The sequence below is a fragment of the Pezoporus flaviventris genome, unplaced genomic scaffold, assembly GCF_033815535.1.
Source record: "Pezoporus flaviventris isolate CSIRO_AGI_PZ_B2104156 unplaced genomic scaffold, CSIRO_AGI_Pfla_v1 ptg000078l, whole genome shotgun sequence".
In the NCBI taxonomy this organism is placed as follows: Eukaryota; Metazoa; Chordata; class Aves; order Psittaciformes; family Psittacidae; genus Pezoporus; species Pezoporus flaviventris.
The window spans coordinates 4,517,948-4,540,104 of record NW_026892626.1 but is presented as its reverse complement, the minus strand read 5'-3'; the positions used below and the strand labels follow the sequence as shown (position 1 = coordinate 4,540,104).

The window sequence follows — 22,157 nt, the reverse complement described above, 5'->3', positions numbered from 1 at the left end:
ACCAAACTGAAGGAGAGTGCAGCCAGCTGGGGTATGGAAGGCAGTCTGAATTACACGCTGTTCATTGCTGTTTTCACAGGAATTACTTCAAAAGCTGCATGTCCTGCATTAATCACTGCATCCTCCAAATGGGGGCATAGCTCCTATTTAGAAACTTAGAACAATTTTTTTGTTGTTTAAAGAGATGGCTCTTCATGTGAGATTCACACAGTAGTTATTACCCATAAAGAATATGGTAACTTTATCTAATCTGAGTCGTTCCACTAAAGTCTTCAGCCTTAGAGAGCATTACAGATGACTTCTCATTCCTATGCCTTTAGTTTAGTTCATGTTTAGGACAGCTGAGCATCAAATAACAACCACTTGGCACAGAAGTCCTGAACTATTGTGCCACCCTTATGTTAGCCATGCTTGGTAGTCTACAAACAAGCAGGTACTATACACACACTTTGAAGTAAAAGTCATCTAAAGCACAGTACCAGCATAATGCCACAGAGAAGAAAAACACCTGTTAGACACACACAATAAGGACATAAATGAAATGGCCTTATTAGAGTGACAGAGAACTACATCCACAAGCAGGACTGGGACCAGGTATTTTTTTGCATATCCACCCATCTCAGTGTATGACATTGAGACAGAAGATTTTAAACACTGATCAACTTCACAATCTAGGCAACAGCCATGTGTTTCAGCTAAAATCCTGACACTCCTTGGAAGACACGCTGTGTATTTGCAGTGGTCCTGCCTCAGCCTTCCTCCCTTGCCTTGATGACAGCACTGTGAATTCCACCTTTGACTCCCAGGAATTCACTCCTAAATGAATTGTTAATTCAGTAACATGTACAAGTCTCATTACTGCAATGTTCTAAACCCAGCTGCAAGACACTGCATATTGCAAAATCCAAGGTAAAAATTAAGTCAATTTTAGTCCAAACAATTCCTTCAGCCAATTTAAGCTACTGAAGATAGCTCTATTAGATTGTCTTAACACACAGAACAATTTTGATTTCATAAGTGGAAATCTTAGAAGCCAAGTTTTAGCATAAAAATGTTTTATTAGCAGACTGTGATGACCCCTAAAATCAAAGACATTGGGATACTAATGACAATGTTAGCAAACAACGAAAATAGCATTAACTTACTGAGACAACAAAAATACAATCTATCTCATTTTCTAGAGGCTCCTACATAAAAGTAAAAAATAGATCCGTATCAGTAACAGCCTGCATCTGCTACCGAGTGTGAAGTCAATTCTGTAAGGATTTCTGCCAGTCTTTCAGCATTGAGCACTGGCTGGTATCTTCAGATGTTCCAATACTGCATAGAAAGTTGAGTGAAATAGAATTCCTAAATATACATAAAGCCAGCTTTACAAATATGGGTAAATTCATAAAGTAATTTAAAAGCACATGAAATAACTGCCTCTAACTTTGTCACTGCAATTACATTTGAGAGAGTAGCACTGTCTGTAACGATCTTTCTATATAAATCAAGATGTCAAGGCTATTGTTAAAAAATCTTGGCTGTAATTCAGCACTTGTCTTCCCCTTGTATGACATAAGTTTTAAAGGAAGGCCATTTAAAATACTGAGAAACAGATCTTTTATCCCAGTGGAAAAAGTCCTTCCCAGAGGTAAAAAAGCTTCAAAAGTTCAAAGCAGATTCCTCAACTGTAACTAATCATTGCATCTTCCCTGCTTCTTTTTCCCCCTCAAGTTACAAAACAGCATATTTGGACCACTTTGCTTTTAGCGAGAGAGCTCTTTACTATTCAAGTACTATTCAGAAGCCACTTATAAGGAATAGCAGCATTTAACGAACAAGAAACCCTGAAATATCAGGCAATAAGTTACAATTAACATAGAAAAGCTTTGTGTCCTGGAAAGCCACTAAATTTCTTCCCACACATGAACTCCCTCTTCAGCTCTCCTCTCCCACGCCACAGTGGGAGCTCCTCTTGGACTTTCAAGCCAAGCGGCAGCCCATGGCAAGCAGCTTAGTCCTGCACAGTGCTAAGCACCCGTTTCTGAAAGGACAGAGATCACTTTACAAGATCCATTCTGCAGTGCCAGCAAGGGGGGTTAAAAACTGCTACAGTATTAAGGAACATGAGCTGGGTACGGGTCACTTTTGTCATTCCAGAGTCTCACAACAGATTTCATAGAGATGTTTTCCAACAAAACCATTTGGAGTTATCCCCAGAGTTCAGACAATCCCGCTGTGGAATTTCATGAGCTATAGTAGGAAATGAGAAGCATCTGGTTAGCAAAAGTCTAATTTAATAAATATATGGAATACTAGAGCTGGTAAAGTTTGCAAGACTGCTTAATTTATAGACTGTATTGGATCACAAAAGTCCAGCTTAATATGACTGCCTTATTAGTGGTGTTTTCCTGAAACATATTCAGGTCTATTGCTTGCTATTTCTCAGAAGTACCACAGAATATCTGCTTATTTTACATCTTATCCTTAAAATCATTTTATGGACCTACCATTTTAGGGTTGTTTTTACAGATATATGTCATATTTGCTGGTAAAATTGCTAAACTGACCAGCATTCTGTGTGCTGGAGAGTAAATTTCATTAGGACTGCTTTTACAGTGCACAGAAAGTTGACTTTCAGTCATGAGCACCAAAATACTTCAGAATATCTGAGGAATGATTAATGAGGACACTGCTCTGAATATATTTTCTTTTTTAAAGCACAGAAAGACAATTAGAAGCATCCTTTTGAACTGCTTGAAGTGAATATTCATGATAAAGACCAATACAGTGAAGTACATTAGACTAGCAAAAGCATTAAATAATTTTTCCTACCTTATCTGCCATTATCATGGATGCCCCGCCATGAATTCCAAGAATTGGAATAGAAGTCTGAGAAGAAATAAAATCCAAAATCTGAGCTACTGCCTCTTGATCAGTATCATCTCCAAAAACCACTCCATGGATCTTGGTGCCTGACATCAAGTCGCAAATGTGTGTTATGATGCTCTTAGGGTCAGTCTGGTCCACCAGAAGGGTCACCACATTGATATCAACAGTCAGGTCTGCTGACATTTCCCTGGTCCAGAGAGCTCTGATATCTCTCTCTGTGATAGACTTGGTCCTTCCCAGAATCACTGCAATGTTCAGGACAGGATAACTTTTCTCCGCTCCACGAACAAGATCCAAAGGTGCCAGAAGAGCTTGGAGTACCAGGAGAGCACAGCCAATTTTCCTCATCTTTGCCAGCTTGATCCCCTGTAAAAGCGATCACATTGTATGAGAAAAACAGCAGAGAGAAAAAAATACACAGTTACATGTGTATCTCCAATGGTGGGTTTAGACAGAAAGCTTCTGGACACAATGCAAACTTCAGCAGCTTTTTATAACGCATTCTTCACCTGAGTTTCAATTCAAGCCTCTTACATCCCCACAAGAAGTTGGCTTGCCAGTGGCAGTGTTATAAGTGGTCTCCCACAAGCAATGCAAAAACTGTAGCACAAATTCAGAGGAAAAGCCCATTAAAATTCTTCCTGGATGGCCAACAGAATTATGATGACTGAAATCATTAAAAAAAGGCATTATCATCCTTCTCTTTAACCTTGCCGTACTAAAACAGGTAACACACAGAAATCTGTTTTCCTGTGTCCTGAATGTCTAGTTAAAATTTAGTTACAGTCTAAAAGGAAGAGGTGTTTTAGCTCAAGATGAGAGAAGCAAGCAAGAGGTCTGGTGGAAATCCCAGTCCATATACTCCACACATTTCTCAGCATCCCAGAACCATGTGGTTTCATTTCTGAAGATCTCTTCTAGACAGTTGCTGCTGAAGCAGAGTCTACTGCATTTCTGGAACAGATTCAGAATCACAATATTCTATCTGAATTATTCTCTCTCTTCTTACGTGGCATTCACTTGAGAATCTATCTCAGAACTGCTGATCTCAGACACAAAGTTGTTCACTGGTGCTGAAGGAGAGGGTGTTCCACAAATGAGCATCACTGCATTGGTTTACTTCACATCTTGATGGAATTTCTGTAGGGGAGTGAATATAGACAGAGTAGGATGGGGAGGGAGATGAGCCACAGGACTGATGTGGCTATCTGAACTATCTGAAGGACGGAGAAGAGAGAGAGCAGGTCTGACGCAGCGAGATCTCCCTCAGTGTCTGCGCCCTGGGGGGTTTCCACCCCCACAACTGGCTCTCTACTACCTGCAAGAAGGGAGTCCCTGTGCCACGAAAGCCGAGCTTGTTGCAAGGCATCACGCAGCAAACCCTAGCAGGAATGCCCAGTCGGGGGAAGCTCCCAGCTCTCCCTCTCATCCCGCCAGCCCTTTCTCCACCATCAATCAGGATCCTCTGCTGTAGAAAAACACACCAAGACAAGGGCTCGCTGTGACATCACCTCCTTTTCGGGCAGAAGAGGAGATGAACACTTGAGAGCTCATTTAACTGCACATCAGTGCTGCTGTGCTTCCCATGCCATTGCACTGCGGGCGAGGCTCCCGCCGCCGCAGAACCAGAGGTGCTCGGAAAGCGGTAAGAAAAAAACACATCCGAGTGGCCGCAGCACGAAGCCTCTTCAGCTTCCTGCCGAACCCGAGAAATAGTAATTACAATAACAAACAACACACACACACACAAACCCCCTTTGCCCGCCCCGGGCACGGCTCTTCCCCCGTCATCTCCCACCCAGCCGAGAGAGAGCTCCCGGAGAGCCCTCCGCGGCCCTATGGCGCCCCCTGGCGGCCGCGGCGGTGTCTTTCCACGTACCCAGCGCCTCAGAAGACGGAGCGGCGGCGGGTGCCGGTGGTACCGGTGGAGCCGGTGCTGGTGGTGCCAGTGGTGCTGGTGCAGGGCATGCCGCGGCCGCTGGCATGTCGCGCCCCTCGGTGCCCGGGCTCAGGGGCGGCCTCCACGCCGTTGGCCGCACGCGTAGTTCCCGCCGCAGCCTGCGAGCGACATGATAGCGCGGGAGGGCAGCTAGGAGGAGAGGGACGCAGGCAAAGGGGGGCTGGGGCGGGGGACGGGACGGGACGGGACAGGGAGAGAGGAGACGGTGGAAAACCGTTAGTCAGGTTGTGATTTGACAGGGGAAAATATATTTCAATCTCATGTGGAGTGCGAACGGAAATAAAGTGACTAGACTCAGAAGTGTCCTGGCCTCCTACACACACACACGGTTGGAAATTAATGCAAGCGCTTTCCCAACAGCAGCGCCCATGAGCCCGCAGCTGTCCGGGAAGCGGCTCCCGCCCTACCCTTGGAAGTCCTGGGCTCCCAACTGCCCGTCTGCTCCCAGGAGAAACGCACGGCTCTGAGCTCTAATGGAAGAGGCACCCAGCCTGGAAAGGGCATCTAGAAGCGGGCTAATTCACACGATCAAGGGCAGGAGTTTTCTCGACAGGTTCAACCCAAGCACAGAGCAGCTAGACCCGTGCGGGGTAAAGCTCTTTTCGATCCTGTAACGGACCAGATTAATTCTCAATTTAGCAGCAGTAAACCCGGGGAGCCATACTCCAGCAGCTCCCGCCACAAGACGATCGCTTTTTGATTTTTCAGTCTCTATATCCAGTAAACATGCACAAAGATACTTCTTCAAGCGACCCCGGTTCAAAGGCAACCAGCGTTCCCTGCCCGGGACCCCGGCGGGGAACGCGGCGCGGCACCTCAGCAGCCGGTGCGAAGCCGGGCGGTACTTACTGCATTCGCCCTCCACATAGCTCCAGTTTAAAGATCCTCAAAGTCATTTCAGTAGATTCCTTTGCAAACAACGAAGTGGAAAACAGGTCCCTTAACGCCTGGATTTCATCCTGCAACTTGTTCCCACCGCAGTGCACGCAAGCCCGGCAGCTCTTTATCGCTTGAAATCCCGCATGATCAAGTTTTAGCAGAGCCACTGCGACTGCGATATGCTCTTGACTTTTGGCAGGAGGCATTGCAGCGTCTTCATCGCTTTTCCCTTCCTTTTTTTTTTTTTTTTTCTTCCCTTTCAAAGGGCAACCGCGATTCCGCCGCCGCCTCAGGTCCCCAGGACGGCAGCCTCGGAGCCCCGCTCTTCTCCCAGCGCCGGGAAGCGGCGGGGACTGGCAGCGCCGGTCCTGGAAGAGCGGCGGGTCCACCCGCCGGCTGCCGCGGGGAAAGGGGAGGGAGCTGCCCGCACTCCGCTCCGCTCCGCACCTCACGGCACCGCTCCGTTCCACCGCCCCCGGCCCCGCCGGGGCGAAGCTCAATGGCGCCTCATCAAACTGAGACCAGGCGCGGGTACTTTGAAGGCTCGCTCCCCCCTCCCGCCCCCCATGTTCTGCTTCCACGAGCACCAGCGGGTGAGTCAGAGCCCGGCAGCCGGGAAGGGGGTGCGGATCTGGGGGAGCAGCGAACACGCCAGGGCTGGGGCAGAAGTGGCAAACTCGAGCGCGCTTCCCACGTTAGCAGCCCCAGCGAAAGGCTGCTAGCCCGGGAAACCCCAGGGTAATCTCCTTTCCGTTGATGCAAGGGCTGTCAATCAGAAATCCCTGCCCTGAGGCTCAGGGGAATCAATGTGGAGCAGCGGCTTCCACACTAAAATCAGCCCTAGAAAGCTGCAGACTGCAGCCAAACATCACGAAAACGCTCTGTAGAAGTTGGCTCTGTCTGCGCACCCTGGCCGTTCCATCACCCACTCTACACCTGCATTATAGAGCACCTGGCCTGTCTCTGCATCTCCCGCTGCCCCGGAGTCAGCCCCGCGTTGCTGCTGATCAGCCCCGCACACACCACCGCCTCCCCGCTCCCCTTGCCCATCACCCAGCTCCCGCTACCACAACTCGTTTGGTTTCGCACTAATGAATCCACCAGCTAACTGCCGCATAGGTGATGCTCTCTTTGTGCTCCATCCTTTACCAGCACATGCTTTTACGCTACTTCCGAGTAAGGGCAATTGACACATTGTGACAGAGCCATTCAACGAGGCACTTAGGCCAGAGGAAACCTTTGGGGTCAAATAGGATAATGCCAAGTGTCCACTCAATGAAGTTTGGTCTTCACTACGCTAAGATACAGAACACCGAGAACACACTCTCAGAGGCATTTAACAATACATTAGCTTTCAGGTTAGATATAAGGAAGAAGTTCTTTACTATGAGAGTGGTGAGGCACTAGAACAGGTGGCCCAAAGAAATAGTACATGCTCCATCCCTGGCAGTTTTCAAGGCCAGGTTGGGTAGAGTCTTGGTGTAGGGTGAGGTGTTCCTGCCCATGGCAGGGGGTTGGAACTAGATGATCTTAAGGTCCTTTCCAATGCTAACCATTCTCTGTTCTCTACTGCTCTTGACAGTCTCCTCAAAATTTCCCAATAGGTCTATGCCTTTGTTTTTCCTCCTTTCAAAGATCTCATCTCCTAACTTATTTAGAGATTACTTCCTTAGACATTGCATTAGTCTTTCTAAGCAAAGGAATTAAACAGCTACAACTGTCATTTTTGTTTTAAAGTTTGATGTTTTAATGCATCTCTGCATTTCACCCTCGATGGACACTTTTCTCCTGTAGGCATTAGTGGTGTTTGTCACACTACTGGAGATGGGGCTTCATCCCATCCCGCTGTAAGGGTTATTTCAGTGTTATCCTTCAGCAGATGTCTTGAAACAGCAGCAAAACCAGAGATTCAAGATCCTGAAATGAAAGGGAAATACACAATGGCCAAAAAAATGTGGCTCTAACATTAGCATATATTTAAACTGTTAAAAGTGACATGGTGCCTTTAGAAAACACTTAGTACACAACATGTTGTGTACAACACACTGACTAAATTTAATGGTTCAAAGGACCAAGAGCTAAGTCTTTTACCTTCAACAGAGCTATATAACTTTCAGTAATCTAAATTTAGCATACTTTAGCATGATCTCAAATATTTTTCATCCTTTACTCTCACACAAGTTTGTGAACTATCACATTAAAATTTAGTCCAAATTAATTTACAAGTTAGAATCATTATAAAACCTATTCAAAGTTTGCCCAAACACACAGAGACCAATCTTGGCAGTATATGTGCAGTCTTCACCAAATTCAAGCAGATTACTGCCCACACAGTTAAGTGCATGCTGCAGAATTAGACTGCTATTTTAATAGACATCCGTAGTCCATTTCTAGGTATAGTCACACTGTTTAATTTAAGATGAAAGAGAAGAGCTGCAAACATGGTAAGAAATCAACTTCACTCAGCAGAAACAAGAAAACAGAATTTGCATTCAAGTGTCTTGAACTTACCCTTGTAATTTGGGTGTAAAAAAAGGAACATGCACTTCAAAAGCAATGTAACAAACACCAACATCCTTACACTTGGGAGATGAAGTTACCAATTCAGTAATTTAATGGAGAACATTTATTCTGAAAGGCAGATGGATTGATACATAAGTGATTGCCTTCTCCACACAAACAGCTGCGTACTTATCTAGAAGAACCTACAACACAACTTCAAGGAATTTGGAATCCTGCACTTCTGAGGATACTTCCCAGCTGGGATTTCTGTACCTCCTGCCTGCTACATAAACACATATTTAGAGGTCCTCAGTCCCTTCCAAAGCAGCATTACATTACAAAAAGGTTTCTATTTTCTGAAAATTACCTGTTGCAGAGTTCACTTCAACAGAAACAAGCAGCCAAATTACCAGATCCAAGCAATGTTTTCCAAGGAGGCAAGAGAGGCAGGAGTCTGGTCATCAGGTGCAGAGCGGGTTTCTGTCTGTTCCTGACCTGTTACTGACACTGGGTCTGTTACTTTCTCTCCATTTGCTTTATTTTACAAGCTGTACAATGCTTATCTCAGATGTATTACCTCAATTAAAAGCCAGATTTAACCCCCAGATTCAGAAAGACTCACTCCATTTTCCTCTTGCTCTTAGAAAGAGCAGTATTAAGTAAGGAAAGTATGATCACCCTTTGTAAAAAGAATTCGTTCTCATGCAATGACACCAAAGTTGCCAAGAAAAATACTTCAACACATTGGCTATTAACTTACTGGCATTCCATTTTCCATAGAGATAGTCTTTCTTGAAAAAGTTTAAGCCACAGTTCAAGAAATCTCTAAAATTAATAGCAGCTCTACTCAGTAATCCTTGCTACATGGGAACATAATTACACAAGACTTCGTACATTCTATGAAACAGAACAGTAACTGGCTGGGTTAAGGGAGAGAAGCTTAGTTCCAACTTTAAAATGTTTCTAGTTCCAGCAATAACTCTTACATTTAGGGAATATTCCTGTAGCCAGTAACAATGTATTTACATGTCTCTTATCTGCCAATAGTATCTGAATTTCCTCTACCCTTAGAAAACTCTCCAGCAAGAACCAAAGCAGCATAGATGATCATTTTTCAGTGCCACATAGGATCAAGTCTGAAATGAAACTGCTTGACTCAATAAAAACTTAATGCATTGCAAACTAAGATACAGTAACATAAACTTACTCTTGGGGGGCAGCAAAGTTACATACATGCTAAAGGAACTCAAAGTAAAAATGGGAAAAAACTCTATTGTTTCCCAACTCACCCAAACATTTGGTCACAGATGGCCCTCTTATTGAAAACTGGCTTAGTTCCTCATTTGGCAGTGTTCTTTCTTGCACAATTTATCAAGTCGTGCATGAAATGATGGCCTCAAGCTACTCTTGATTTTGCAAAGGACATGAGCTGGCTGCCACAGAAAAAAAGGAGGCAACATCACTGGATGGAGCTTGAGGCTGTTACAGCACTTCAGCTCCTCTGCAAACAACCCTCAGCAGCAGGGAAGGAACACCCCAGGGGCAGTTCAGCCAGAGTAACTGCTTCCCATCTCAGTTCTGACTATCAAGAGTTATTCAAGATTCACCAGGATTGTTTTTGCTTCTTTTGTAATCCATTCCCCATATCAAATTAATCTTTAGCTTCATTTCCAAGCTCTGCTATGCTGTTCCCAAGAGGAATTCTCCTTCTCTAGGAAATCACCAAATTAGTCAAATGTGAGGGTCAAGCCAGAATTTCATCACGAACTCTTGTACTTTTTAATTAAAGCTGCTCTATTAACAAAGAAATCTGTGTCACAGCAATGTTGTTTTGTGAAGACTGTGCCAGTTTAATCATCCCATTAAACATCCAACTGCCTGCATGAGGTCTGGGCTTCAGGGAATCAAATCAGGTGTAAATACCTCATTGAAGACTGCTTCTCTTCCTTCCCTGCTCTCCCCCAGTCAGAAACTGAAATAGCAGTATATTTCTAATAAAACCTTTTAGGAACACCAAAGAAAATAGCTGACCACAGCATAGCCAGTACAGCTTGCTCATTAATACCTAGAGCAGCGGTGGAGCAGTCAAAAACTGCAGTATGATCTCTCAGTCCTCACTGAATTCAGTAAAAGTGACAAGCCTTTATGAATCAGGTTTTTTTAAATATTGTTTTAGGCCTTCTCATTCACTTCCTAAACCATATAAATCTGTCTTTTCTGTATCTATTTCTGGACAGCATGTTGGCCCTCCTAGTCAAGTACTTACTACTCTGCATTAGTTTATCTAAAGGATGTTCAGATTCAAGTCTATAATGACAGGAGCAGTTTTGCTCTGGCCTCACATGGAACATTCTTGATCTCCCCATTTGAGCTGCTCTATATTTATAACGATATTACATACTGAAAAAAAAAGCCCCTATGTATATAGCTGATGTATATTTTCAAGAGTTTTGCCAAAGATTAGTATCATTCTGATCTTTTGAGGAAAAAATGCATCTTTCAAAGCCTAACCACTTGAATAAGTACACATGCATTAGGTATTCAAGGGGCTGGACAGACTTGTAAGGCTTAAAAACACTTATCAGAAAAATACCTTACGAATCTTAAAGATAGGACAGCTACCAGTCTTACTAATATTAGTATTACCTGTAAAATAACCTTTCATGAAATATCCTGAAGTTTTCACTTAAGATTTGATTCAACACAAAGAAAATTACTACTTATGACTGATAAGAGACAGCAGAGACCTCTCACACATTGTTCATTGGTGGTACTTGCTTGCTAAAAGAAAGCTGCGCTGAGTGGGAAGCACCAAGATGCCTACACTGCATCTGCTTCTCAGTGCTCCACTAAGCAAAATTTTGCTTAGGGAGTTGAAACTCTTCTAAATCCAGAAAATCAAATTTAGTAAAGGTCAATGGAAGCTTCTGATCAACTCAAAGTTACCTCAGCTCTAGCTGGAAGATATTTTTAAGTTGAGTAGTATTTTGTTCTTGCATCCAACCGTTTCTCAATTGTAGGCACTAGCTTTAAGTGCTAAAGGCTTATAAGACATCTAAGCCAGTATGAATAGATGCAAGATAGAAAAATCCCTCTTGAACTTAAATTACAGTTCCACAGGATGAGTCAGAGCCTTCTGTTACTTATTTCTGCCATACATGTTACATGGCTTTTGTTCATATACAGGAATGCTATTGAGCTACAGTTGTCATGGTGGTTCTTGGTTCTGCACGTAGTCTGCTCTTGCTTCAGTCAACATAATCCCATTCCTTGCTTCCTATGGAAACTAAGCCTCTTGCTTTTCCCTGCTCAAGGAGAATTCTAGGCTGCTGTGTTTTCCCCACTAACTGTGATTATAAGTAGATCTAATTAGTTCCATCCTATTGCCTTTTCAAACCTTGCATGGCTTAATCTCACTGGTGGGAACAATGAATAAACCAAATGGGCTTTAAATAAAATAACATACACATTTATCTCCTACCTAAAATTCAGGCTTAGCTTACCAAGATGACAATTTCTAGGAACTGATACACAAATCAAGTACTACAGTTCTGGAATCTTCCCCCAAGAAAAGCAAATGCTCTCTCATCTACCTCTAAACTTTTGTCTGACAGTAGCTCTTAAACCTGAAAGAACAGGTTTCTGCTTCTTATGTCAGTGGAGGTCAAGTTAGATTGATTTCTTTTCATCAATTCTCCAGGATAAAGGGGAGGACCTTAAAAAGGCTAGGAGGATTGGCCAGGCTAATAAATGGTTAGAACAGTGGTGCCGTAGTCAGGGGTTTGGGTATTTAGAACATGGGACTCAATTTGAGAGGCCAGGTCTATTGGAGGCTGGTGGAGCTGGTCATGGTTTTGGTAGGATGCTTGCCAGGCTGGTCAAGAAAGCTTTAAACTGGATGTGTTGGGGGAGGTAAGTAATAGATGAGCCGACAAGGAGAGGTGCCATGCTTGACCTCATGCTCACCAACAGGGAAGGGCTGGTTGGAAATGTGATGCTCCAGGGCAGCCTTGGTTGCAGTGATCATGAAATGGTCGAGTTCGAGATCCTCAGGACAGTGAGAAGAGCATGCAGCAAGCTGACTGCCCTGGACATAAAGAGAGCAGACTTTGGCCTCTTCAGGAACCTGCTTAGTAAGGTTCCATGGGATACAGTCCTAGAGGGCAGGGGGGCCCAAGACTCTTGGTTGATATTCAAGGTTCACCTGCTACAAGCTCAGGAGTGTTGCATCCCAACCAGAAGGAAGTGCAGCAGGAGGGCCAGGAGACCTCCTTGGACAGATAAGGAGTTGCTGAGGAAAATTCAAATGAAAAAAGAAGCTTATAAAAGGTGGAAGCAAGGACAGGCAGCCTGGGAAGAATACAGGGATGGTGTCCAGGAAGCTAGGGGCCAGGTTAGGAAAGCTAAGGCCCAGTTAGAATTAAACTTGGCTAGGGATGTGAAAGATAACAGGAAGGGATTCTATAGGTACACTGCAAATAAAAGACAGACTAGGGACAACATGGGCCCTCTCCAGAAGCTATCAGGAGAACTGGCTACCCTGGATTTGGAAAAGGCTGAGGTTCTTAATGACTTCTTTGCCTCAGTCTTCACTGGCAAATGCTCTGACCAGGCCACCCAGGTCCTGGAAGGCAGAAGCAGGGATTGTGAGAATGAAGACCTTGGGCCCACTGTAGGAGAGGATCTGGTTCGAGACCATCTGAAGAACCTGAACATGCACAAGTTCATGGGACCTGATGAAATCCATCTGCGGGTCCTGAAGGAGCTGGTGAATGAAGTTGCGAAGCCGCTGGCCATCATATTTGGGGAATCATGGCAGTCAGGTGAAGTTCCCGATGACTGGAAAAAGGGAAATATAACCCCCATTTTCAAGAAGGGGAAAATGGATGACCCAGGGAATTACAGTCCAGTCAGTCTCACCTCTGTGCCTGGCAAAATCTTGGAGCAGGTTCTCCTGGAAGGCATGCTAAGGCACATGAAAATCAACAAGGTGCTTGGTGACAGCCAGCATGGCTTCACTAAGGGGAAATCCTGCCTGACCAATTTGGTGGCCTTCTATGATGGGGCTACAGAACTGATGGACAGGGGTAGAGCAGTTGATGTCATCTACCTGGACTTGTGTAAAGTGTTTGACACTGTCCCACATGACATCCTTGTCTCTAAATTGGAGAGACATCAATTTGATGGATGGACCACTCGGCGGATAAAGAACTAGCTGGATGGCCGCGCACAGAGAGTTGTCATCAATGGCTCAATGTCCAGCTGCAGACCAGTAATGAGTGGTGTCCCTCAGGGATCGGTGTTGGGACCAGTCTTGTTCAACATCTTTGTCGGTGACATGGACAGTGGGATTGAGTGCGCCCTCAGCAAGTTTGCTGATGACACCAAGCTGTGTGGTTCAGTTGATACGCTGGAGGGAACGAATGCCATCCAGAGGGACCTTGACACACTTGTGAGGTGGGCTGATGCCAGCCTCATGAAGTTTAACCATGAGAAGTGCAAGGTCCTACACCCGGGTCAAAGCAATCCCAGGCACAGCTACAGGTTGGGCAGTGAAGTGATTCACAGCAGCCCTGCAGAGAAGGACTTCGGGGTTGATGAGAAACTGAACATGAGCTGGCTTCAGTGTGTGCTTGCAGCCCAGAAAGCCAACCCTATCCTGAGTTGCATCAAAAGGAGTGTGACCAGCAAGTCGAAGGAGGTGATCCTGCCCCTCTACTCTGCTCTCATGAGACCTCACTTGGAGTACTGTGTGCCGTTCTGGTCTCCTCAACATAAAAAGGACATGAAACTGTTGAAATCAGTCCAGAGAAGGGCCATGAGGATGATCAGGGGGGTGGAGCATCTCCCGTATGAAGACAGGCTGAGAAAGTTGGGGCTGTTCAGCCTGGAGAAGAGAAGGCTGCGTGGAGACCTCATAGCAGCCTTCCAGTATCTGAAGGGGAGCTATAGGTATGCTAGGGAGGGACTCTTCATTAGGGACTGTAGTGACAGGACAAGGGGTAATGGGTTAAAACTTAAACAGAGGAAGTTTAGATTGGATATAAGAAGGAAATTCTTTCCTGTTAGGGTGGTGAGGCACTGGAATGGGTTGCCCAAGGAAATTGTGAATGCTCCATCCCTGGCAGTGTCCAAGGCCAGGTTGGACAGAGCCTTGGGTGAGATTGTTTAGTGTGAGGTATCCCTGCCTATGGCAGGGGGTTTGGAACTAGATGATCTTAAGGTCCTTTCCAACCCTAACTATTCTATGATTCTATGAAGAAGGAAGGATCAAGGAATTTTTTTCAGGTTGCTAGAAATACAGGAATTGTTTGTTCTTACCTCCCTGCAAGGTAACTCATATGGAATTAACCCTTGGGAAAAGACATGACTTTTGCTTGTGATGGTTTCTGTACTGTTGAAAGTTACAGGTTTAAATAGGCCTTTTCTCAGAAGAGTTACTGTTGACAATCCTGTTTTTTTTTGGGGCAACAATTACATAGGCAGAATCATCTAGAGGAGCATCTGAAGGTATTTCACCAACCTATTGAAAAAAAAAAAAACAACAAGTGGTCCCAGACCCACTTTCTGGAATTAATATAAAATTGATTAATTTTTATAAGCCAATTAACTGGAATCTCACTTGGCAGACAGGCTCTCACACAACTATTTCTGTTCCCAACAGTCTTTTCTATAACACAGATTCCAAAATAACTGTGATATATGTAGGAGCAAGAATATTTTTCTAGTCTGATCCTGCCAGATCTTTCATCTGTAAAGATCAGGCAGTTTTCTTTCTGTCTTGATTTTAGCCAGAAAGCTAAAATGCTGGGAGATGATAGCCAAAACCACTTTCTACTTAGACCTTCTTTGCTAAGTGGGAAACAATGCACTCCTCCAAGGTACAGTCACTGGACAAAGGTTAATGAGCATCTGTATTTACCTTGTATTGTGTTTATCTTCGCATACTGATCAGAGTCCCATACCAAAATCCACAGAATGTGAGTATTCGCACAAGAAACAGCACATGGTTCTGCAGTACCCCAAATAGAAGACACTTAATATAAACCAGCTATTTTAAGCAATTTTGAAACACGTTGGGTTTATGTTAGTTTAATGCTTGCATAGGAGAGAGTAACTGCTTGATATATTTCATGGTTCCATGTTCTCCTTGATGCAAGCCTGAAAAACTTGAAACATCTTGTTTTCCACCAATTGACTTGACTTTTCACCTTCACTGGTTATCAGCATTGATCCTTGAATGCAGATGTAAGAGATATTCATCTTAGGCAAACACTTCAAGGTTCAAAACCAAGACGAACAGTAGACACTGTATTTAAACTCTGCAGATTTTCTAGCCTTCATTGTCATTTCTTGCCACACTGAAGTGGTGCCTCAAGCCTGCACTTTCTGTCTGGTTTCTTGATTTTTAAGATTTTAGCTCTTTTATCTCAACTTCTCTACAACAAAATGAACATTGTCACATGTATAGCTGTAGAAGGATAACAAATTCAGCATCAAATTTAATGAATTACAACCTTCCATTGATTCCTCCACACATCTTATTAGCAAATACATTACTCAAAAAGAAGCAATGAAAATCTGAAGACCATCTGACTATCTTTGTGCAGAAGTCACCCTCCCAGAGCAAGGTAAGACATAGATTTGCCTTCTGTTACATCTCCTTTTTTTTTGAAGTCTGAGGTTAGTTTGAAAATCACAATCCAGAGCAATGTATATGAAAATATGGAACACCAATAATTACTGTACAACTTAATAAGTAGCCAAGAAAACATCTTTTTCCCTTCAAGAACAATGTACGATCTTGACCAAAAAGAGATGTCCTCCAAGAATCTTAGTGGGGCATATTCTGAAGAAAAAAAAACACTCAGCTGTCCTCTTAATGACGGAGACTTTTGGTTAATTAAGAGATCACCTAAATGATCCATATACAAATCTCATTTCCAAATACACCCCTTCAAGCACTCAACATAATGTATATTTTGTATATCACATCAGACAAGGTTGTTGAATAACTGACAATATATCTTTCCTCCAACCAATCATAACAGGTCTATGAAGGTTTAGTACTTTCAACATGTTAAGCTTTTATATTTCTTTATTCTTACAAGCTTTGGGATAATATGCTTCTTATCTTGATTTAATCCTATGTTTTATGTGTGAATTGTTAACTCAGTGCAGTGAAGCAGTGGCAGGTCCAGTACCTTCCCAGGTGCAAGAGCACTTCTGTAAACAAAAGTGTATTTTGCTCCCTGAAGTTCAGTTAACTGCCAAGTTAAACCTCATCTCAAGATGATCAATAAAGGCACTTGGACTGCTGAGAGAGAAGAGACAGAAATGAAGCTCAGTTTCTAGGGATGGGTGAATAGTATTTTCTCATTCAGACCATTTTCCAAGTAAGTTAATTTTATAAGTGTGAAAAACAAACATGCACTTGATCTGAAAAATCAGCACAGATCCAGAACCTTTAATTTTATATATAGATCCATAAAATTCACTAGGTAGGAGGGAGCATTCAGTCAAAATTCTAACTGAACTCATAAATATTATGGCATGAAGAACTCAGTTTCTAAAAGAGGGACTAAAAAGCTAATCAGTATTTTTTTCTCTAAAGAGCAAGTGATTAATCCTCTGTGAACTAAGTAGGTATTTTACAGATCAACTGCACCAAGTGGATTGCTGCAGAAAGAAATTGTTTCCCTTATATTTCAATTACTTTGTGTGTTCCTGTAGAAGAGGGCTTTGGGCTATTAACTGGTTTACCATTTAAAATAAGGTCTGACCTGACTGTTGTTCATTTACCCCAAGTTGCAGACTCACCTACATAACCATAGCTTAACACGCCATGCCCTGCTGCAGCTAAACACAGTAACACGTGTCACCAAGATGCCTTCCAGTGACTACAGAGAATGCTGAGAGCCCACCACATCTCATCTTCAAGCAGCACATGCAGACTGAAGCAGATTGTATATGTATCACCTTTGGAGTATGCAATTGTTAATCTAAGCAAATGAAATCATGTCTATTTTTAGTATTAAGTACATCACTGTATAAAATGTTCCTCTTGAAGTGTTATATGCTCCGAATCACTTGCTTCATTCACAAGGACTTTTGAATACAGCTCTGGCTAAATCCCCAAATTCCACTATGACTACTCTTCCCAAGCTGAACATCATCTCAGTGTTTGACCTCCCTCTGAGAAAAGGAAAGGGAACAGCAGGGTATAATTCACTCCCTAAAATGGATGGAAAGATGGCCTAAAAGTCAAAGGACATTAGATCTACTCAGGGGGATAAAAAGCGACTCCATACCTTGTCTTGAATGGCAGTTCAATCAATGCTGCATGTCACCAGAGTACAGCAGTCTTGCATAAGCATAAAGCAACTACATGCTGCATGCTGTTCTATAGGAGATGTAAACTTAGAACATGAAAACGGCTATTTCAGCAGTTACCATGCCTTCCAACTGCAGCAGAAGAATGACTAAGCTTGTTAAAACTGTACTGTACAAGCTGCTTGTAGAATCATTGGTACTAATTCCACTCAGTGAGAACTCCTCTGTTCTGTGGGGTGTGAACACCAGTATTCAAGTTTCTTACACTTTTGCAGGCAGCAATGAAATGATACTGAAAGCTTAAACTGTACTCAAACCAAATGCTTAAAATTCTCAAGTTTAAAATTCAGGCCTGCAACTATGCTGCAGTTTTCTCACTTGGATCTATAAGACTTTAGCCCATAAAACTTTCTGGTTGGACACTTCATTGTAATTCCTGTTGCATGAGCTGAATTCCCTTGTGGTTCTGTCCACTTCTTCAAAAAGTCGAGTCCAGAATGATACCAGTGCAGAAAAAGCTCGCCACTATATAAAAGAATTCCCCCAGTCTTTACTAGTATTTGCACAGAATCAGTTGGACAGAACCTACAGTAAAACAGTTGATTCTAGTCAACTGCATTGTTTTACAAAATAAAGTTTATCCTGCACAAACCAGGCCAAAGTTAGGGCTAAGTATAATCAAGTTATTTTAGCTTGTTTCTGCATGGAAACTACCTTCAAAACTGGGTTGAAAATTTCCAGTGCACAGCTATATTTATATTGTTTACACGAAAACTGCTTGAGAAGCTCTCCACATACCATCCACATCAAATGACTTTGTCAAGGTGCAATCTGGAACTACTCTTGAGTCATTAGCATGCAGCTCTGATTACTTAGGAGGCATTTAACCACATGAAAGGAAAACAAATCTTGTAACCTGGTGCTGATTCAACCATTGTTACTGTTGTGATGTAAAGTGACAATGCATTGCAGCTCTGTCACTGCATTGCATCAGAGGCAAAACAAGCAGGCAAAGAAAGAGATAAAGCTAAGAATAGCACATTTAACTCTTCAGAGATGACCACAACAAATAGCAAAAACAAGCAAATTAGCCGGAGCACAACTAGCATTGAAGAAATCCCCTTATTTAGGCCTTCACTTATCTGCTTGGGGCATGGGAATATATATACAACATAACAAACATGCAGTTCCAGCATGTGTGCACATGAACTGCCTTGAAGCACTGGAGTATACACCCAAACAAACAAATTACAGATGATGCTTTTCCTCTTCCCTGACACTGGTAAAAACAAGTCTGAAAACCTTTCTGAATAAACACCAACAATTCAGTTCACTGCCTGGAGATTTGAAGGAGCTTTCTTCGTCCAACGCAGCACTGGGATTGTTTTTTCTCCTGTTGCTCTTCTAATGCATTTGGGAAGGCTGTGGGCACATAGTCCGATCCTGGTCATCTATTTAAGAGCATGCCAAGTTTGTAAGTGGAACTGTAGCTTCTTTCCTTTTTAAAGTTTACAGCTACATCACTGCTATAGCCTGGAAATGTCTGGAGGGGGAAAAAAAAAAAAAAAAAACACAAAAACAAACCAACAAACCAACAAAGAAGATAAACACTCTCTTTGTAGCCCTTTTCCATCCTCTACACACAAGAAGTTCATATCACATTATTCAGGTTTTGGCTGCCATTCCCAAGTCATAAATGAGTTTATACTCTTATTCCAGTACACAAGGGTTTTAAATTCAGGTGATTTTTTCCTCTATAATATCTCTGAAGACTTGAAAGGAAACCAAAGGCATAGCCAAAGCAGGCTGGGTCTCATTGAAACACTGGCTTCAACTATTTCTTGTGAAGAGCTAAGTACTGGCACTTGTGAACTGTCTTTGTATGCCAGGACAGAGAAGAAGGGTTTTACCAACCACTTTATACAATGTTCCTCCCACTATAGCCCCGGGAGGATGAATTCACTTCAATGGGTCTGAGTCTGAACCTTAGTCCCGACTATTCCCATCACTTTAAATAGGAGAAAAGGCACTAAGAGGATAGTAAAGATGCATCTCAGCACACTAGTATTTATGAGTAATCACTGTGAACCAATTCTAAGTTGCCTTTGCAAAAACTTTAAACATTCATGACTGAAAGAAGCTAAGTGATCTCTGGGCAAAAGTCAGGATGGAAGAGAGAGTAAAATGTGTGGAATTTCCTCTAACTAGCGATATGACTCCACTTGTATTTCAGCATCTTACAATCTCTCAACATGGCTCTCCACAGGACTCCAATGGAGAAAAGGGGCAATATTTTTCCAGTTTTCCAGCTTCCTTGGTGATGAGTCATTTAGTCTTTTTTTCTTTCAGCTTCTTTATCTTTACATAATATTACATAATAATATAGAAGTGTTCTGTTTCCCATCAAGGAATATCTCACATGGTTTTTAAACACATTAAAGAAGATTTATTTTGAAGCTTTGAATTATTTGTAGCTTTTCCCCAACAGAAGCATTGCAAATATTGTTGTGTAAATGAAGGATATTTTCAGTTCACTGGTTAATCCAAGATAGGAAAACAATCCTGGTCACTTTAAATCCAAACTTGCCTTCGAAGCAAATGCCGGGATATTAAGCTGTTAAATGGAGAGCTAAGCAAGACAACATTGTTACCAAAACACCAGGCCAAAGTTATTTCTGTAACAACTGGACAAATTCAATAGGATTACATACTAATACGATACCTTTAGCTGACCCAGATCTGTATTTTCTACTGAATAAATAAGTGGTCAGAAAAATATGGCCCTGTTCTAAGTAGAACACATAAGAAACATTCCACTATGTGTGCCCCTTTACATGTCCTGACTCCTCTGAACTGCTGGTCCTGTAGGATCCCAATGCCTCTAGTGAAGGCTCCTCTGCTTCCTCATGAAGTATTTCAAGAAGATAGAGAGGATTAACTGCTGTTAACCGCCATAGCATCTACCTTCCAGCCCTGGGAGGGCAACCTTTTTATGCACTGTTAATATCTTCATCAGGGTACCTTGGGGAACGTTAACCCATAACATAGTCTATGAATACTGCCTCTGATATCAGAGAGGATAAGCAAAACTGCACATAGAAATGCATTAGTTGTAGAAGAAACTTACACTTTAAATTATAAAAATATTCCACCCCAAATTCAATTAAAATTATTATGACAAGTCCGATGTCCCATGGATGGAACAGTTTCCATAGAATTTCAATAGAGGACAAGCTATACTTTACTACAAGTTCCAATTTTAAAACAAGTATGCAAAGTGAAAAGAAATTCAACATTTTATTTTACCCAGAATTGCTATTATTTAAATACGGACCTGATACTATTAGCAAGTCCAAGATGTAATAATCTCAGCATACAGAGGGGGTACAAGATTGGTTTATTTGTAACATTATGATGGATACTAGCAACATTAAAAAATGTTCAACTGTTTTAATGCATAATCAGTTTTATGATTTTATGAATTTAATGCAAATTCAACTTCTGTTTATAGTGCAAACCACTGTGCATTAAAAGAGGTCAAATAGTTTCTCTTTGTCAAGCTCATTTCTGCTATTTGAAAGCTACAGCAATATTTGTAGAGGTTCACATTCTGCACAAATTGAAAGGGAAAGACTGAATAATAAGGAACTCACAAGGGTTAAAGAAAGCTGCTTGAGTGGGTCTGTACAGCGTCATTTGGTAGTTTGTTCTCTCGGCTCACGAGGTTCTGGATATTTTGTTTGTAATGGATTATTCCCCTCTCTCCATACTTGAAAAGCTGCATTTACTTTTGTTTTGCCCTAGTTTCATTATTATAAATTATTACGTTTGAAGCAGCTTCTGACCTAGATCTTAAGAAACAGGACATTTCCAAGCTAGAATTCAGAGCTTACATATTCTCAGCAACAGCCACAATTCTGGGACACAAGTTTAGATTAATGCAGAGAGGGGGAGGATGGGAAAGTGGGTACTGACATTTCTTTCAGCAAGGTGTCTGAAAGGGACAGCAAGCAAACACAGAAACATCTAAACCCATAATAAAGAATTGGGCGAAATCAGTTAGTAAACCAATTGTACTAAATGGCTACAACCTAGAATGCTGCATTTGACACTGGAGATAGAGATGAGATCTTAGGAAGAAGTTCTTCCTTGTGAAGGTGATGAGGTGCTGGCACAGGGTGCCCAGAGATGTGACTGCCCCATCCCTGGCAGTGTTCAAGGCCAGCTTGGACGGGGCTTGGAGCAACCTGGTCTAGTGGAAGGTGTCCCTGCCTGTGGCAGCGGGTTGCAACTGGATGAGCTTTAAGGTCCCTTCCAACTCAAACCCATTTATGATTCAAGGCAAGACAGAAGAAATCTCTCTGCTCAGCAGGAATGAGAAAATGTCTACAGTAAGAGCCTCGTTTGTTTTCAAAATTTAAATTACGTTAGACTAATTTCCAGGGCTCATAGGATGGCAGAAATAAAAAGTCAGTCATGTAATGCCTTGCTCAGAACCCCTATACTCATCAGCTAAAAAATGTTTGTTTCCACACAACCAGTTACGATACCCAGCAGGTAAAACAGATGGGTAACTGGTCATTCACAGCCCATTTCCACAATATTC

At 42.6% G+C, this 22,157-nt stretch overlaps 2 protein-coding genes across 5 annotated transcripts in view; one reads left to right on the top strand and one right to left on the bottom strand.

Annotated features, from left to right (window-relative positions):
- Positions 1 to 5,977, bottom strand: part of GRIN2A (glutamate ionotropic receptor NMDA type subunit 2A) — a 180,337-nt gene extending 174,360 nt beyond the window's left edge. For 3 of the 4 annotated variants that reach the window (XM_061473328.1, XM_061473329.1, XM_061473326.1), the window contains exons 1-3: positions 5,687 to 5,977; positions 4,757 to 4,997; positions 2,821 to 3,243 (exon numbers count right to left, since the gene is read on the bottom strand). In XM_061473328.1, coding sequence (XP_061329312.1) covers positions 2,821 to 3,225 — 405 coding nt within the window. In that variant the 5' untranslated portion in view covers positions 3,226 to 3,243; positions 4,757 to 4,997; positions 5,687 to 5,977. Of the gene's footprint in view, positions 1 to 2,820; positions 4,146 to 4,756; positions 4,998 to 5,686 lie in introns of those variants that run through there. The other variant, XM_061473327.1, reaches the window with a different exon arrangement.
- Positions 5,896 to 22,157, top strand: part of LOC133279812 (uncharacterized) — a 65,352-nt gene continuing 49,090 nt past the window's right edge. The window contains exon 1 of the mRNA XM_061473978.1: positions 5,896 to 6,309. Coding sequence (XP_061329962.1) covers positions 5,896 to 6,309 — 414 coding nt within the window. The remainder of the gene's footprint in view (positions 6,310 to 22,157) is intronic.